This window comes from Pan troglodytes, chromosome 1 (assembly GCF_028858775.2).
Source record: "Pan troglodytes isolate AG18354 chromosome 1, NHGRI_mPanTro3-v2.0_pri, whole genome shotgun sequence".
NCBI lineage: Eukaryota > Metazoa > Chordata > Mammalia > Primates > Hominidae > Pan > Pan troglodytes.
Window position 1 is genome coordinate 66,420,470 of NC_072398.2, and position 18,372 is coordinate 66,438,841.

The 18,372-nt window shown below is 46.0% G+C and overlaps 1 protein-coding gene across 9 annotated transcripts in view; it reads left to right on the forward strand.

The window, feature by feature from the left end:
* The first annotated feature begins 2,019 nt into the window (after positions 1-2,019).
* The window catches only part of RGS8 (regulator of G protein signaling 8), a 42,801-nt gene continuing 26,448 nt past the window's right edge, over positions 2,020-18,372 (forward strand). Inside the window, exons 1-6 of one of the 9 annotated variants that reach the window (XM_063794821.1) lie at positions 3,197-3,516; positions 8,845-8,968; positions 11,950-12,070; positions 13,678-13,791; positions 14,880-14,953; positions 16,859-16,987. In XM_063794821.1, the coding sequence (XP_063650891.1) occupies positions 16,962-16,987 (26 nt within the window). In that variant the 5' untranslated portion in view covers positions 3,197-3,516; positions 8,845-8,968; positions 11,950-12,070; ... (1 more) ...; positions 14,880-14,953; positions 16,859-16,961. Of the gene's footprint in view, positions 2,258-2,995; positions 3,517-8,742; positions 8,969-11,949; positions 12,071-13,677; positions 13,792-14,380; positions 14,762-14,879; positions 14,954-16,858; positions 16,988-18,372 lie in introns of those variants that run through there. The other 8 variants (XM_063794825.1, XM_009439353.4, XM_063794814.1 and 5 more) reach the window with 8 other exon arrangements.

Consider the following 18,372-nt stretch of genomic DNA (forward strand, 5'->3'; position numbering starts at 1 on the left):
TAGGTCCCTTAGCCTTAAAAACTAGTTCTCAAATGGATTGTAGAGTCATTCTCAGCTCCTTCCCATCCCCAAGCCCCACATTCTGAGCTCACCCTATCCTTCACAGAGGATTTCATCATGCTAATTCAGTCTCCCCAAATCTCTGTACTTTGTCCTTTCCTCTCAAGCCCATTGTCTTTTTTTGGCTCTCATCTTCTCTCACCTAGGAATTTGTAACAAGTTTTGATGGGCTTTACTTGACTCCAATCCCTCTCCACTTAGTATCTTCTCAAAACACAGATCTGATGATAAAAAAAAATATTTGATCAACACTTCTTTGTTTAAAGTTTTTACCGTGTGGTCCCAATGGACCCTTTACATTGCATTCACCACTGTGGCATCCTATCACACTCTACTTTTTTCTCCTGCCTCCCTAGAAAGAACACTCACTGTTTCCCAAACATACCAGGTACCTCTAGACTCCATGCCATTGCCCAGGCTGTTCCTCAGCCTTGCTTTCTCTAGCCCAGTCGACTCTGCTTGTCGACATCCACATGTAACTTTCAGGGTGCAGGTTGTGTCCAGAGGACGCCTCCTCTGAGGGGATTTCCCTGACTTCCCAGTTGGACTTAATCCCTCTTCCTCCGTGCTCCCCCAGCATTTCCGCAGAGCTCTGTGAGTGCTTAACTCACTTCTCCATGCATTGGAGTCAGCTATTTAAATCTCTCTCTCCTCCACTGGGTCACCTAATACATGACAAGGAGGTCTTAGTCGTCACTGCATCCCCCACAGCACATACTAGGTTCCCAAGAGTTGTCTGCTGAATTGGCCTGATTTTGTCGAAATGGTGCAGCAGTGAAATGGTGACCTGTCCCCTGAGGGGTCGTCTTGTGGGTCAGTGCTTGTCAGGACCTCAGGAGTCAGGCTTGACTGAGAACGCCCAGAGTGCAGCAGGGAAGGACAGTTCACTGGAGACCTGCAAGAGTCGTGTTCTGCCCTCCCTCTGCCTCCTGTTCCCTCCCTCCAGAGAAGGCCCTTGCTGGAGATTGCTCTTCCCATCATTAGCTGTGTTTGTGGAGATTTGCCCAGCTGCAGCTTCCTTTGGTCTTCTCTGTCTTCCATGGTTTGTTGATTTACTTCCCTGTCAGTCTCTTTCTTTGGCTGTGGTTGTAAATAGAGCTGGTGACTGTAAGCTCCGCCCTGCGCAGTGAACCTGCCTCATGTGCATGGCAGGTCCAGGAGACTGTGGGATCCATGTGAAGGGTCACCTCTCCACTCCAAAGCTGCTCTGGGCTCTGGCCCAAGCTGTCCAAGAGGTTTTGTCCTGACTCTCCAAATGGACCTTTACAGACAGAAGCATCACATTCTCCCCATTTCTCCATGATGCTTCCTCTTGCTCCTGTTCTTGCCACCACCACCCTCTGGCCACAGGATGGGCAGGTGGTCGAGGGGACAGTCAGGCTTGTTTGCAGCAGAGGGTGACAAATGACACAGAACATTTCATGCATTACACTCTTTCATGTCTAATTTTTTTTTTTGCCTCTTTGAGAAAGTTGGAGCTGTGCGTGATATAAATTGCCTTAGCCATTGCTGAAATCCTAAGCAAAAGTGGCCTTGTTGGTTAGGAAAGGAGAGCGACAACCTTGAAGCCAGGCCAGGAATATGGGGCTTTATCTTTCCCCCTTCGCCATCTCTCATAAAGCAACCACTTTCACCCTGGAATGTTTTGAGCGAAAGCAGGTTATCCTTTCTCCCACAAGCCAGTTACCCTGTTTCGCCTCCTTGTGTCCCAGGTGATCTCCTCCCTCCCTCACCTTCCCCTCTGCCATCGCCTCTGAACTCTGCCTCTCCCTGAATTCTGGAGAGCCACCAGCCCCTCGGAGGCAGCTGTCTGTGAGCGAGCTGGGAGCGGGAGAGCCACACAGGCAGTGCCATCCTGCTGGAGCCTGCGGTCCTCCCCCGACTCTGCGTGGCAGTGCGCATCATCTGTCAGAGTGCCCCTCTCCCCTCCCTCTGCTTCCCCACCCCCTCCCCTGCCGCTCACTCGCTCTTTCCCTTTTCATGAGATGCAGAGCCTGGAGAGGAGCGGAGCCGGCAGGAGCAGCATGTTGCAGCCGCTATTCTAGGGGCGCTGGGTGAAGTGGGCTGCCCTCTGCCACCCTCTCCCAGGTGCCAGGAGGAGGTGGCTGACTCTATCACTCAGGGCCTCACCGAACCATGCCCAGCTGGGGCCCGCACCAGCCACACCTTCCCAGCTGCGCTGCCCACCGCCAGGCAGGTAAGAAAGAGCAGCTGCTTCCATCAGGGCCTGAGTGGGTCCCTGGGCAGGTCAGCCCAGGCTATAAGTCTTGCTGAGAGGTGCAGGGCACTGCAGGGCAGAAAAGGTTCTGGCCTCCTGTCATTGTCCCCATTTACTCTCTGACTCCTCAGAGGTATTAAGCCCACCACCTCCGCCAGGAGCAAGGGTGTAGAAATATGCCTGTTCTTCCCAGTTAGCAGGTGCTAAGCCTCAAATGTCCTTTTTGTTCTCCATCCTCCTTCCTCAACCCTAACTCCTCAGGTCCCCTAAAACCTGCTTTCTCCTCAAAGGTGATCCTGTTTCTTCCCTCAGCTCCCTTAGGGGGCTCTGAAAATATTGTAGGTTGAATCTGGACGATAACACTGTCTCTTTATTTTTAGTTTCATTCATGTCTTTTTCTGCTGTTGTTTTAAATGGGTTGCTTGCACAGCAGTCTGGCAGCACACAGAATCTGTTTTGTTTCCAGTACATGTGCAGGTCTTTGGTGTTGCTGGTGACTAACGTTGGTGACACATTCCGATGCAGAAGAACTCACAATCACAATGAGTTGGAGGGAGATTAAAATTGGAGGTCACCAATTTCTAAGCAGTGAGTTGAGGGCACAGTTGCCTCCTACAGGGACTGAAGAGTCTGTGGCATCAGCTAAATGGGTACTTCTCAGCACTGTCTAGTCAGTGACTTTTTTTTTTTTTTTTTTTTTTGAGCACTGGGAAGAGGGTTGCTCTTCTCTTTCTGTGATAGAATGGTGACTCAATATCAACCTATTGTTGAACTACATACTGAGAACCTGGCTTGCAAGTGTTTGTAGGTCCTGACCTTGGGGTGCTTAGAGTCTAATGAAATAATGAAGGAAAGCTTACCCCATCCTGAAGTCTGGGTTAATTCTGGATTGTTTGTTCCTACAGATTTGAAGAACTTTAGAGTTTTCCTGGAAAATGGAGGAGGTGCTGGCAAGTGGGAGTGAGATAACTGTATTCATGAGATCATAGTAGTTCTTGGTTACAGTTAAAAGCTCTGAACATGTAACATGGTATTACGCTGATGATGGCTGTTATTATTTTGAGAATGAGAGTCCGGTGAGCAATCACTCCAGTAAACTAGTCTTTATTAACTGTTTGTTCTCCACCCATTCTTAGAGCAGGTTTCCTGAAAGAAGTGTGTGTTAGACTGGAAAGTTGATAAGTGAGTGGGAAGTAGAGTGTGTAGTGTGGCCCACATCTCACCATGGCCAGGTCAAGGTAAGCCTCCCTTGGGTATCACATCCTTCTAGCTTCTTCTTTGTTTAAAGATTTTTTCCACATAGTGTCTAACACAAAAAGGGATCTGAAAACTTGCTCTTATTCTTGTCCAGGTGAATGAAACATGCCAGTTAGGTGAAGGTCTTTCTCCCGTGGGTCAGTGAACTCTGACCTGGAGAACATGGTTCCTTAGTCATAACAGCCATGCCACTACAGCAAGGGGCTCTTAGAGGACAGAGCAAGAGTGTGGATGGACAGCTGAGCCAAACCCTCATCTTTCTGTTAAGAAAACCCCTCCAAGTGTGGATCTCAGCCATGGGTCAGCAGCAGCATGAGCTGAATAGGCAGAGTTGGGGTGGAAAAAGTACTGGAGGTCCTGGGTTCAAGTCTTCTTAGGGCCATTAATTGAATTACCCTGGGCCCTCCACTCAGGGCCAGCGAGCAGCTTCATCTGTAAAATGAGTGATAACAAGTGTCTGGCTCACTTTCAAAGGAGCTTGTGAGGATCAGCTGAAAGGAATGATAGCTCCCAGTGGTCAAGATGTGCTGAACAACTTTGCCAGGTACTTGCCCACATGATGCTGTTTAATTCTCCCAACTTCCTAAGACAAATTGAGGCTCAAGGGGGGTAAAAAAAACTCGATGAAGTTCAGCCAGAGAAGTGAAAGCACCTGTCCTTGTATCATCATCCCCATTTACTCTCTAACAGACTCTTCAGAACCTTTAAGCCCACCACTCTTGCCAGGAGCAAGGGTGCAGAAATATGCCTGTTCTTCCAACTTAGCAGGTGCTAAGCCTCAAATGTCCTTTTTGTTCTCCATCTTCGTTTCTCAATCCCAGCTCCAACTTGTGACTTGTGATTATAAGTAACAAAACTCACATTTGTATAGCACAACCCAACTTGTGACTGCACTATACAAATGTAAGTTTTGTTACATATAATGACTTTATGACTTAGAACAATTTTCCTGTCTATTCTCTTCCAGGCTTTCTGTTTTATGCTTTCTGGTTTCTTCTTTGTCCAAACACCTACATTTCTAGAGATGTCAGAAATGCTTTCTTGCTTCCCCTCTGTGCCTGGGGGTATTTTTCACTGTTCAAGAAATATCAGCATCATCATCAGAACCTTTGCCAGTGTTCTCTGCATGGAATTTGTCAGTGTTCTCTGTATGGAATTTCCCAAAGGCTTTTGAATTCAGCAGTAAAAGGTTCTAGAAGGAAGAGGGTCTCAGAAAAGCTGAGTGGCTTAAGGTTGATTCCTCCCAGGGCCTTGTCTCTCAAGGAAAAGTGTCAGGGGGAATTTGCTCAGCATCTCCGTGCATCAGAGTGCACCCACACAGCCCTCGTCCCTCCTCCCGCCTCCAGCTCAGACATTAACGTGCACCAGCACATGCCCGCAAGCAAGGCGTCTCACTGAGTGCTCTCAGTTCCCAGTTCTGTGTGAATTTTGGAGCAAATACCAGTGGGAGAACTGTCCCCAGAGTCCCAGGCTCCACTCCACTATTCCCTGCTGCTGTTGCTGTGGCTGAACCCCACTCCTGGGTCTGATGGCTGTGGATTCTCCTTGCTGCGTGATTCTAGGTGTCTGGCTAGAATGGAGCTAGGAGTGAGGACATGAAAGCCATTGCCTGAAGTCATTAAAAATGGAGGATTAGAAAGAGCTTATTTTATATTCAGAGAAGGGGGAGAGTGCTGAAGCTGCTCTCTGCCCACAGCTGTAGACTCTGATGGCAAATGGTAAAGCTTTTGTTACTATCTGAGAAGGGGAAGAGATTGATAACCAGCACCCTGGCACTGAGCGATAGGAGGGAAAGCCACATTTCAGTTGTGACAGGGTTTCATGCTTGCCTCTCAGCTCCATGGCTTTGAAAACTACATCCCTCTGCTTCTCCACCTTTGGCCCTCCTGTCCCATCCATGCAGCCTCCACACCTCTCCCCACTGGGTGTGGGGCTTCTGCCTTCTCGGACTCTGATGTTCTCCCTGTGACTTAATGTTTTCATAAGCCTAAGTGATTTACAGCCCATGTTTACTTATATATTTCACTGAATTCTTGCAGTAACACAGGAAGTGGGCATTGCCTTAGTAATTCTGATTTCAGAGATGAGAAGGCAAGGTCCTAAGCCAAGGAGAGCCTGCCATAAAGGGGCAGAGTTGGAGCTTGAACCCTTGCTGCTGACCCTGGAGCCTGTGCCACTCTGTGACTCCACACTGTCTCTGTTGGCCAGCATCCTACACCAAACACAGTTTCCTCACCTACCTGCTGGGGGGCTCGTGTCAGCTCAACATACATTAACTGAGCCTCTTCCTGTTGCCGGGGACCGTGCTACATTTTGGAGGTGTAGAGATGAAAAATACATTTTTTACCTAGGCAATGTACATAGGGAATGTAATGTACCCATGCCTGGGACCTTGCTTGGCACATAGGAGACACTTAAATGTTAGTCAGATGAATGAATGAATGAATGAATGAACCCATGCTTCCTGCCCTTGATGAACTTAGGGTCTGGTTAGGAGAAGAGAGTTGCAGGTACCTAGCTATGCCAGGTGCTGACATAGAGAAGTGTGCCCGGAAGCCATAGGAGCACAGAGGGCACTTCCTGAACTTGGGTGTTCAGGTGAGGCTTTTGGAGAAGTCGTCCTGAAGTGCAGCTTGAGGATGAGCAGGACTCACTCAGATCAAGGACATTCTGGGCAGAGGAAATGAAATAAAGGAGGCCCAAAGCCATGGAACCCTGTGATATGTGCTCATGATTATGGAAAGTGTAGAGTTATTGGGGCCTGAAGGACAAGCCAGGGAAGTGGTAGGTGACTCTCAAGGTAGCCAGACCTTGGGGTGTTTGTGTATCAGGATCCTTCTTAAGCTGGAACTTTATCCCTAGAGTAGGAGGGCTTAAAGGTTTTGAGGAGAAGGAAATGCAGTCATGTTTGTGACTAACCAGGTGATTATGGCTGCAGATTGGAGCTGAATTTAAGAAAATAGGCTGTCTCATGGGGACCAGAGACTGTGAGGACGTGAACCAGGACCATAAGGACATGAGCCAGAGCAGTGGTAGCGAGGATGGAGGGGAGGAGACAGATTTGAAAACTATGAAAGATTTAATCAGTATGATTTGGTAATTGGTTGTCGACAGGAGATGAGAGAAAGGGAGTTGCCTGTAATTACTTTCCTATTTCTGGCTTGAGTTACTCAGTAGATGGTGGTGCCAGAAACTGAGATCAGCAATTCCAGAGGAAGCCAAGGTTTATATGTGTGTGTAGGGGGTGCGGGTGGGGTGGGAGGTGGGCGTGGTGAGGGCGGCGGATAAAATGGGCCAAGAAAAGATGGGAATATGATGTGTCCATTATTTAGATATATTTGCAGTTGTTGGGCCTGTAGGATATCTGAGGGGTATGTTCAGCAACCCAAGGACTATCGGAGTCTACATGATTGGGAGCTATTGGTGTCTACATGATGGGAGAGGGGCTAGAGTTGGACAAAAATATTTAGAAATGGTCAATATACCCAATGTAGTTAGGACTATGGGTAAGGATGAGATTGCCCAAGTAGCATGCAAGGTGAGAGAGGCAGGAAGCTAAGATTAGAGAGGAAGGAAAATACCAGTGTTTATGGGGTGGTCAGAGGAGGAGGAGCCAGCAAAGGAGACCAAGGGGAAGGGCAGCCAGGGGAGTGTAATGTTGGGAAGTCAAAAGAGAGAGATCCAAGAAATGAATGGTCACCATGGCAAAGGCAGCAAAGAGGTTCATAAAGACAAGTACTGGAACATTTCCACATGAACCTCACAGTATGGAGGCTGTGTTTCGGGGGAATGGTGGGAATGGAAGCCAAATGGCAAAGGGGTTAGGACGGGATAGGAAGTGAGGAAGCAGAGGAGACTCTTTCAAGCAGTTTTGCTGATAAAAGGAGAAACACCCAAGGGTGTTTCCCAAGGGGAATTTTTTTAAATAAAAGAGATGAACATTGTTTTTGTTAAGTGCAGAATAACATGTGAGAAAGAGAAAATAAAGATAGAGTTCATAAAGGAGGGTCCATGGGAAAGAATAGGTGGAAGGCCACAGGAGGAAGAATTCACCTTAAATAGACACATCTGAGGGCAGCCGGAAGGAGGTCAGGGTGTGTGTAATATGGATAGATTAGTAGGAGTTGTTAGTAAGTGAAAAGAGGTCCAGGTATTTCATACCTGAGGCCTTGATGATCTTGATGGGACAGGAGATCAGGTTGTGAGGGTGTGAAGAGTTGTGTATGTTGCATGAGCTCTCTCTCTCCACTCTACCTTCCTGCCCTTCAGCTGCCCTCACAGAAACTAGTTGGCCACTGGAAAGGTCATTTGTAAAACCTGAGTTCAGTGTTTAAGGCTGTGATCATAGTAGGAACAGAGAAGGGCTGTGGAGGTGAGCAAACAGGCCATCATTTCTCTCCTTGTCCAGTGTTAACATATGGCCCTGAATTCTGCCTGTATAGATGGGCAGCTCAGCAGTGGGAACAAAGGATGTGGCTGGATTCCATCCAGGAACTCTGAGTTGGAGTCCTGGCTATGCCTCTGAGAAATGTGACATTGGACAAAGTCTTCAAAGTTTAGTTTCTGTAGGTGATGTCTAGGAGTTATACCCACTCTAAACCTCTGTGAATTTTAGCACCTGCTCCCTAGGCATAAAATAATAGACTTTTCTTAAAATGGATTTATTCAAGGGGAGAAAAACTTACAATGGAAAATGTACAGAAAATCAAGTTCCATTCAAATAGTCTCCTCCTTCTGTATTTCAGTTTTCTTGTACTTTGTTGGCTTATTTTACTGAAGCCACACATTGTAGGCACAATTTCAAATATACACAAGTCAAGAGAACAGAACAATGAGTCCCTATGTACCTACCACCCAGCTTCCCACCCAAGATGATGTTGAAGCCGTTCATGATAGCGTATCATTTCAACTATAAATATTTCAGACTATACCTCTAAAAGATAAGGTCTCTTAAAAAAGCCTCAATATCAAAATTGCACTAAAAATAACAATAATGTCTTAATACTATTAAATATCTAATCAGTGTTTAGATTTTCTCAATTGCACTGTATTATTTTTAAAATTTTACATTTGAATCAGGATTCAACACAAAGTCCATGTATTACATTTGGCTGAGGTGTTTCTTCAGCTTTATTTTTAACCCTGATGGCCATTGTCTGCGAGGCAGCACTGTGTAATCCTCTAACATCTCCTGATTTTGTTTCATTTCCCTTGCTGTTGCTATACCATTTCATTTGAGGAGACCTAAGGAAGAATCGCAGGCTTAGACACCAAAGCCTCCAAAATTTAACTTTGAAATTTCTTTCTAGACACACTTAGAAGGGGGAGTATAAAGATAGTGAATAAAGAAAAGAGGCTGGCAAGAGGAAAACCCTGCAGTGAGCGGTGAGGAGACAAATGAATGCTCAAGAGGAACAAAAGGAAATGAGAAAGGTAACAGAGACTTACGTAACCCCCAGCCACTGAGCAGCTTGAGAATCATTACAGATGTGCTATCTTATACATTTTTGTCTCACCTTGCTGAGCAGGTGGTAAAAAAATGAATCTTTAAATAATGGCATTCTATTTATATAGCACCTTTCCCCAAACAGCTTATTAAATAGCTGAACAGACATCTAAGTAATCCTCTATGTAAAATGAGGAAGTAGTAGGAAATTTAATTCCCATTTTACAGATGATAAAATATAGTTGAAAAGACTACGAATAATGATAAAAGTGGCTCACACAGAACAGCTATTTGCCGTTTGTCAAGAATTGTGATGAAGACTGCATTACATTATCTAATTCAATCCTTATAACGAGACTATGACATTGCTATTGTTATTATCTTCATTTTATCCACGATGAAAATGATACTCAGACAGGGCGAGTAGCTTGCCCACAGTTCTGGATCTGCCCTTAATCTGGAAAATTACGGAGTTGGGGTTGAAGCTCAGGGCTGTCAAATCCACCACACTTTCTTTTCCAGTCAGTCTAATCTCCACTAAATTAGGAAACTTTTTTTTTGTTTTTTTCATCTCCTTGCTCACTGGCAAAATTCCATTTAAAGGGAAGCCAAGATCATCTTCAAATATAATAATAGGGTGTGATGTACTGGAATTTACAGGGCATTTCCCCCATAGACTTTCTCATTTCTTTGCATATAATCACCCTGAGAAATAGACCGGGCAGGTGTGTTAATTTGTGTTTTACAGATGAGGAAATTGAAGTTGAAATGTCTTGGTGATGTTCGTTGGTGGTCACAGAGCTAGTAGAAGTAGTTAGTGTCATGGAGCTAGTTAATTGCAGAGTTAGTACCAAAGGCCCTTTCTTCTGATTCCAAATCCTGTGCTTCTTGGTTTTCTTTGAAAACCTCATGGGCACACAGCTTCAGCTGCTGACTTTTCTCCACGTCCCCTCTGATGTTCCTTATGAGGAGTTGAGCAGCGTTATTACAAATTAAATATGTGGATGCTTGAACTGATGAACAGGAAATGAGGCTGCTAATGCTCAGAGGAATGAGATAGAGGTGCATTTTTTAAAGTAGAATTTTGGGCCAAGTGACCTCCTTCTGTCCTGCCCTTCCATGTGTCCTTCCGGTTTCCATGGAAACCCTAAATCAATGCAGCATATGTTGATTCATGTTTCTACTGTTACTAGGAAGCTACGAAGTGGAAATTGCTTTTAAAAGATTTATGGAAGAGCTTTAGCATGCTGACCAGAATTCAAATCTAATATCCAAATGACTGTTTTATTAAAAGCTTTAAATGTGGTATTATCCTAGGTGGTATGTTGATTACATAAACACACAGGGGCATTTGGCAATAAACCTCCTCCACTCTCGTGGCTTTTAAAAATATTATATTGCAAATTTAAACTCCCTTTATCTTCAATTTAATTACATTCTCATGGCCTGTGTGACAATGCCAGGTGCTCCTTTTGCTCTTGATGAATTCCACACTGCCCTGACCAGGCTATTGGGTTAGTTTGCAAATGCCTTATGTACCTGTGCAGCTGACCCTGAGTGTCATTAGCATTCTGTTGACTTCAGTCTTGACCAGAAGGCTGCAGAAGTCTAACATGTTTCTACCATAAAGAATCCTTGGCGATTTTTCAGATTTTTTTTTCACGAACTCAAAATCAAATTTAGCCGACATTTACTCAACACCTGCTCTCTGTGAGTTAATGAGAATTAATAGTAAGGAGAGTAAGTAAAAGAGTCTGTCTTTTTGGAGCACACAGTCACTTGAGAGGCTCAGAAAATATAAATCTCAAGAATAAACTATGCCTGTGATGTGGGCTGTCAGAGGGCCTTACAGCAAGGTGGTGCTATTGGGATGGAGGGGGTTCCTTCTGATTGGGAGAATTCTGAAAAAGGTTTGGAAAGGAGAATTTTTAGCTTAAGGTAATGGGTTTAGGGAAGAAGCTGAGAGTTAATAGGCAGATCAAGGGTGGGGACATTCTGGGCAGAAGGGACAGCAGAGGAATCATGCATGTGTGTGGGATAGAAAACCTGGATAGGCAAACAGGACAAACTCATTGTCAGGCAGGACAAGGAGCTGCAATGGAGCCCATCAAAGAAGATTGCACAGATGATCCACTTTATGGTATCTGTTCAGTGGTACTCTGGTGGTAGTGTAGTGTGCAAGAAGGTTTGTGGGTGGGCAGAGAAAGAAATGAGGGCAGGGAGATCAGTTATTTAAGAGAGGGCAGGAGGTTGTGCAGGTGCTGGGGGTTGAATAACCTCTCATATGGCAGCATCAATGGATGGGAGGAAATGAAGTTGAGAAATACTTCAAAAATATGACAAGATTTAAAAACCAATTTAGGAAGGGAATGGAGAAAAAGAAGCCAGAAATGTCTGTACTTGTTGGGGTTAGGGTTAGGCTTAGGGTCCCTTGTGGGACTTGGGCAGAGTAATGTCACAAGTAAGCACAGGGAGCCCAGCAGGAATGGAGGATGGGGGAGAGTGATTGTTTAGAGACAGTATAGCATGCAGGGTCTGTTTAGAGAGAGTATAGCGTGCAGGGTCTGAGATGTGAGGAACTGTCCAGCAAACCTCTGGAAAAGCGGCCTAGAGCTGAAGAGGCAAGATTGAAGCACTGATTCTGGAGAGGAGTGGTGGGTGCCTGGAGAGGGCAGGGCTTCCCAAGAGGAGTGAGTATAGACTGGGAAGTTCAGAGAGGGGCAGGACAGCCCAGAGGCAGGAGCAGGGCTTGCAATCACTGTGTTCCTGTAAGAAACGTGAGTTGTGGCCAGTTGAGATGTCCTGTGCCAACTGCAGCTAGCAAGTCAGGAGCAGTAGCTGGAAAAGAACCCAGAGCTCTACATTCCTGGGCCTGAGCTCTAAGCCTGGAGAATGTAGAGTCCAAGGTGATGAATTCCTTTCTCACGAGCACTTAACTCTGCTTGCCTTTTCTGTTTATTTGTTTCAGGAAAGAAGACAATGCTAGAATGCTTTACTTTAGGTTCAGCTTAATTCTCCTCCCTGAAATTATGCCCTGGCCTCTTTGGAAGATTATGCTGGTGTCCTCTTGTAAGCGGGGCCTGCACTAGGTCTGTACTTCTCAAACTATGGTCCTCTGTGATTACTTTTTGGCATTTAGGAGTGTTTTGATTAGAAAAAAAAAGCTTGGACTAGTTTTAATGTTCCGTTTCCTTGTGTTATTCATGTCCACACACTTTTGTCCCTCTGCTCTTTATATTCCTGTTCTTTCTTTTACATTTTTCTTGTTTACTATAGCTCTTTTTAAACACTGGACTTATTGACTTCTTGTGACTATATTATTTTCCCAAAGGCTAATTGAAGATTCTGATGCCTGGTTAATATTGATTAGCTTCCACTTGCGACTCAGGCCCATTTGCAGCCCTGCTCTCTTTCCTTGGGGCCTTTACCCCGTGGATACTGGCCGGGGCAGCGTGAGATTTGGAGGAGGCCTTTGTTCCGCTGTTTTAGTGCTGGTAGGAAGTGTCCTATGATGGCACTACCTTTGTGTTAAAGCAAGGAGTAGAGCAGAGGCTGGAAGCATCAGGTTTGGTGCTAGATACCAGCTCTGCCACTTTTAAATGACGCGTCTCTGTTTCTCCATCTGTAAAAGGAGATGATAAAGGTGTTGGCTTTGTAAATTTGTTCTGAAAATTAAATAGATAACTCAAATGCGATGTTTGGCATAGTGTCTGGCACATACTAACTGCTCATTAAACATTAGCTATGTGGATTCACCTTATTCTATAAACATATCTTGAATTAGGGGAGTGCTTATCAATGGGCTTTTATTCACCAGTTTATCTGTGTACAAGTTTCTTATGGTGCCGTGTACCAAGAAAATGTCCAGAAATGAAGGGTTCTCTTTCTGCTTAAGTTCTAAACCCCAATTAGCAACAGGGTTCAAGAAAGGGGTAATAAGAAATGAGAAACTTTTCTTTTGCATCTTATTTTATAACACAAAGTTCCCTTTCTTTAATAGAGGGGCACTGTGGACGATATCAGAAAGAGACAATGAGTCACTGTGGAGGCAGCATCAGAATTTTTATTTCATCTTATCATCAGACAATGAGTAGTTGTGGCAGAATCATTTCACTGAGAGAATTCAGGTTATGTACCAATAGATCTGCCCAGAAAGACTGGGTCCTGGTATGATATAGTAGAAAGAGCTCTGCTGTTAGAGTCCTAAGACTCAAATTCTGGTCCTTGTGCCTCCTCTGGCATGTTGGGTTGCTTTGATAAAGGTACATCACCTTTTCTGGCCTCAGTTTTTTCATCTGTAACATGGGAATAATAATATCCTCTCTGACTGTGGCATAGGATTGTTGAGTGACAATACATGAAAATGCTTTATACATTTAAAAAGGTTTAAAAAATCGAATTCATTTCCATTATTATAAAGCCATCACTTTCTGTCGAGATTTCTCCTGCCTTCTGGGTTTCAGAAACGGTTTGCAGCAAAGGCTATGTGTCTTTGGAGCTAGTTCCTGAGTGGGAGTGTAGACTCAACCTTAGGGACCTAGAGCATAACGAGAAGACAAGCTTTCTCCCAGGGCAGCGGTTTGCAAACTTTAGCATGCATCACAGTCACCTGGAAGGCTGATTACTGTCCCCAGAGTTTCTGATTCTGTAGGTCTAGGGGTGGGGCCTGAACATTTGCATTTCTGATACTTCTCAGGTGATGCTGACACTGCTGGTTCAGGGACCACGCTTGGAGAACCACTACACTAGGGCAAGCAGGAAAAGAGTCCTCCTTCTGGAACTGAAGCAGGCAGTGTGAAGACCCATGTGGGTAAGGAGGTTTGAAAGAAGAAAGAAATGGAAGAGACAGAAAAATAGGGATCATGTGCAGATCGGGCAGAACAAAAGGAAAAGTCTCACTCCATAACAAATGCAAGTAGGGGGAAGTTGCTAGGTGATGGATGAGGGAGAGAGGTGAGTTTCTACTGTAGGAAAAACCAGGTGAGAGGCAGGAGCACAGAGTTGGAAATATGCATGTTTGGGAAGGCAGAGGAGGTGGAAATTTCTCATTAAGAAGTGGGGAGTGGTGTGGTTGGCACTGGTTAGGGTGGGAGTGGAGATGAGCTGGGGGAGAAATGCCTCTGTAGAGTAAGGGGCACAGCTGAGATGTGGCAGAGAGGGCTAATTTCAGGGCTGTGTGGTTTGGCTTGGTAGTGCAGCACAATAGAAATTGGGAGAAAGGGGGTGGAATTTAGATGTGTGACCTGCCCTGTAGCTTTCTTGCTCTCTGCATTTATCACATCACATCACACCCAGCAAGACAGCCCCCCTCCTCCTGGCTCATTAGGAGATTTGATTTGGAGTGGCTCCTGCAGTCAGCAGCTGTCTGGGGCAAGATCTTTACGCTCCCCACTCCCGGTGCAGCAGCCAACCTTCAGCCAGCAGTGGGGCTCATTAGAAGAGGGCCCCCTGGACACTTGACTTTTAGCTCACTGGTGACTGGAAAGAGTTAATACCTATTCTTTGCTGCCCCCCGCACAGCCTCTGGGTGCAGAGGGAGGCAGCTGTGGGCTGTGGGGACTTCTCCCTGAGCTGCAGCCAGAGGAGCTTCAGGTTAGTGAGGCTGAGCTCAGCTCAGGGGCACCTTCTGCATCCTGCCAATGAGGATGGGCGTGCAGACTGTGCCCGGGAGCTGAGCCGCCGCCCGCTGGGTGTAGGCTGCTTCAGTATTTACTGGATGTGACAAGCAGAGAGAAGAGCTTTCAGCGGGGCCGCTTGCTGCCTGGCTCAAGTGGTGGGAGGTGTGTTGTGCATGCCTGTGTGTGTATATGTGTGTACGTACCCCTATGTGTTCATGCACACATGCCCTTCACTCGCCGAGGATTTGACTGCTAAAAGAAAGATCTACTTTTTCCCCAGAGCACCTTAACCCGCAGCCTCTCTGACCATCCAGTTGGCAAAGACCCTCAGGCCATGAGGACTGGCCAAAGACAGTGAGTATTGCCTTTGCTTTTCTCTTTCTTCTCCGGGGTGTCTGTGTGCACCGATTGCATTATCCATATTTAATTAACTTGCCTCTTCATGCATATTGATTGCTTTCTTCCCTCGGAGGCTCTAGTTTCTCTCCCCCTCTTTGTAAATCTTTGCTCTTTGCTTTTAACTTTCATTTTTTCTTTGAGTATCCTGTCTTCCCATTATGTCTCATCCTGTCTGCCCCAGACACACCTGTGACTTGATGCCCACCTATGAGGGCACATGCACTGTGGGGGCAATCAGATCTTTGAACTTCCTGGGCTTTGGGTAATTCCTAACTCTCAGAAGTCCAGGGCCAAATGGGATAAAAGCCCTGAGGTGCTGGGATGGGTAAGGCAGCTGGGTCAGAGGGTCCTGCTGATTCTTATTTATTGGCATCTGTGGTTGAGAGCATCAAATGGGTAGTGGAGGGTCTGAGCAGCAATTTGGGCAGTGCTGGATTTGAAGGAGAGAGACAGGCAACTGAACAGCATGGGCAAGTCAGTGTGGGCTGGCAGTGGAATGGGAAGAGAGACAAGGCGGGGACAGAAGGGTGGGTGATCCCCTGCCCCAAATGACCTTGCCTGCAATGTAGGTGGGTAGTCGTCTCTGGTTCCACTTGGCTCTAGGATAATAAAGGTCCCTGCATGAGTTTCCCCTTCCCCTGGGGCCATATCCCACAGCAAGAGGCCTAGGTGCCCCAAACATGACTTCTAGGGACCGGCACAGCTGCAAAAGCTTTGATTTCACGACTTCTGAGGAAGCAAGTGTAAGCCCGGTTAGGAGAAAGATTAAGGAAATGTCCCTGCAGCCAGGGAACACAATCCGTGACAATGGACCTTCATACACAGTCTAACTAATTTTTTTTTCTAGTTTTAACAAAACAATCTTTTAATTTTATTAATTATAGTATTATTAAAGAAGCTATTTTTAAAAAGTACTTGTGAAATAGTCGCAGTAATATAAAAATAATTTAAATGGTGTAGCTCACATAGGAGTCTTATCTATCTAAATTAGGTTCCTTTTAAAATGGGTTCTATGTTTGATGTCAGAGTCCCCCAGGGGAGCCCTTTATGGATAGGCTGCTCTCCTCACGTGTTTCTTCCTATCAGAGGTCTTCTGTGGGAACAAAGGGTTTGAAGCACTGAGAATGGGACCCTCAGGAGAGGAAGACTGTAAGTCAATCAGCTTTCAACCTCAATGACCCCTGTCTTCCCACACTCATGTCCTTCCTGCTTCGAGTCAAGAATAGGCCAGGCCCCAGGCTGAGGAAGGTCATGTAGGCTCCATATGGGCAAGAAAGGGTAACTTGCATATTCATTTCTTCAGCCTGCACCTGTGATCCCTGCAGAGGAGCAAGCCTGTGTGGTGATGGTGCCTGACAAGCCTCTCTTGGAGTTCCTCCAACCTCCCTCCCACTCCCACTTTCCCGAGTCTCCACGCACTCCCACCTGGGACAGGTTCACTTGGAGGGAGGCGAGAATCAGAGCAGCATCCAATCAGATTATTTTGGAGCAAGTGCCGACCCCCTCCTCCAACCCCGCTTGCTGGTCACTTGGGCCCCACTTTAGTAAGAGAAAGAGAGCAGTAATTTTTGGTTGGCTAGGCCCACGCCTCCCCTGAGGCACACGTCCCACTTTATATTTGATGGCCAGTGGTTGGGGAATCAGGAACTCCTAACCAATAATCAACAACATGAAGCCACCAACAATTTGTTCTTGTCCATCCTTGGTTTGTCGCCCCTGCTAAGGACAAGTGGACATTTGTGGGGCTGGGGGGATGTGTGTGGGGAGGTGTTCCGCTGGCGGAAACCCATCTGAGAGGAAAATGTAGTGCAGTCAGATGAGAGAGGGTGGCCCCTCTTACAGCAGATTCTTTGATTTTAGGTGAGAGGACGTGCAAGGGTAAATTCCTGAGCCCCGCAGTCTTATTTCCTGCCCTGACGTCCCTGCATACCAGCCCAAGCGTTAACCGTAAGCGGATGCCTGTATGGCGGCCTTACTGATGCCACGCAGGTAATGAATCAATGGCCTGTTTTCTTGCCCCTGACCCTTTCCTCTTTTCTCCACCTTGTCACACCCTCTGTTATTTGAGTCTGGCCCAAGCCTTCTGAGCCCATGCGTGGTCTACTTTCATCTGTCCCCATAGGCCTCCTGTGTGAACTGCACGGTTCTTGTCTGTATGCCTCTTGCAAAGTTGTGGCCTTGCAAGCAGGACCTGCCTTAGCTGAAGCCCTCCCATTGACTGGTGAGACAGCTTGGCAGTGACTTGTGGGGTGGGATGAGGGACTGTGCATGAGCTTGTATGGAACAATTTAGGGATCTCTGTGAGTTACTGGGATGGGGCTGTAGAAAGGAGAAAGATGAGGGAAAGCCTCGTTATTTTTAAAAAAGTATCCTTAACCTTTGACTCCTACTTCTACCCTCATTATTTCAGACCTAGCTAAGAAGATTATAATTGAGGTCTTAGCTAGAAAGATGAAAAATAAAAACCATTTTGTCCCAAAGAATATTTTGTTGAAGATTTTTGCAAACTATTTGGGAGAATCACAGTTGTCTTGGTAACAAGTAGCATCCTTTACACTGGTCCCTGCTAAACCTTGTTAAATGGCTTGCGTGGATTTGCGATTTTTTGAAAGTCCTCTTGATTGCTCTTTGAGGGCAGTGACCTGAATGTTTTATGATTGATGATCCTGAGGCACGAGGAATGAACCAACTCACTGAAAGTTGGGCTTTGGTCTGTGGGGCAGCCTGAGCAGGACCTTAACTTGAATTCATGGAATGTGATGACTCGAGGGCCCTCAATCAGCTGCTCGCAAGGCGTGCTGTCAGACACCCTGCGATTTGCAAGCGCGAGTAGACACATAAGATGTCCGCTGTCGCAGGAGAGAGAATAGCAGTAGCCAATGTTTGGAAATGCCATGAAATAGATGGCTTCACAATGCGGCCTGGCTGAGATTCAAGGTGGGAGCAGGGGACGTGCAGGCCCAATTTTTTGCAGGAGAGAGGATATTTCTGGGAACTTGGATGTTCCAGCCCTAGGAGGCTCTTCAGAGATGTGCTGTGGAATACAAATGCTGTCCATCCCTGCCAAATATAATACCATCCCAGCAGAAATTTCTTGGATAAGATTTCTTTGAACAAAGAAAATTACCAGGGATGAAAATCCATTTGAAGTAAAAGAGATTGAATTGGACGACCTCTAAGGTCTCTTCCCACCCCTAGGAAAAAGAGGAAAGAAAGCTAGCCAGAAGGACTCCTTTCAACATGCAGAATGGCATCTTCTAGGACTATTTCTGTGGCAAATTGTTGCAAATGTGCAAGCGGCACTTCCTTTTTCTAAGTCACTCTTAAGTCCTGATTTGATTATACTAAACCCGTCCCACTTACCTTTGCCCTCA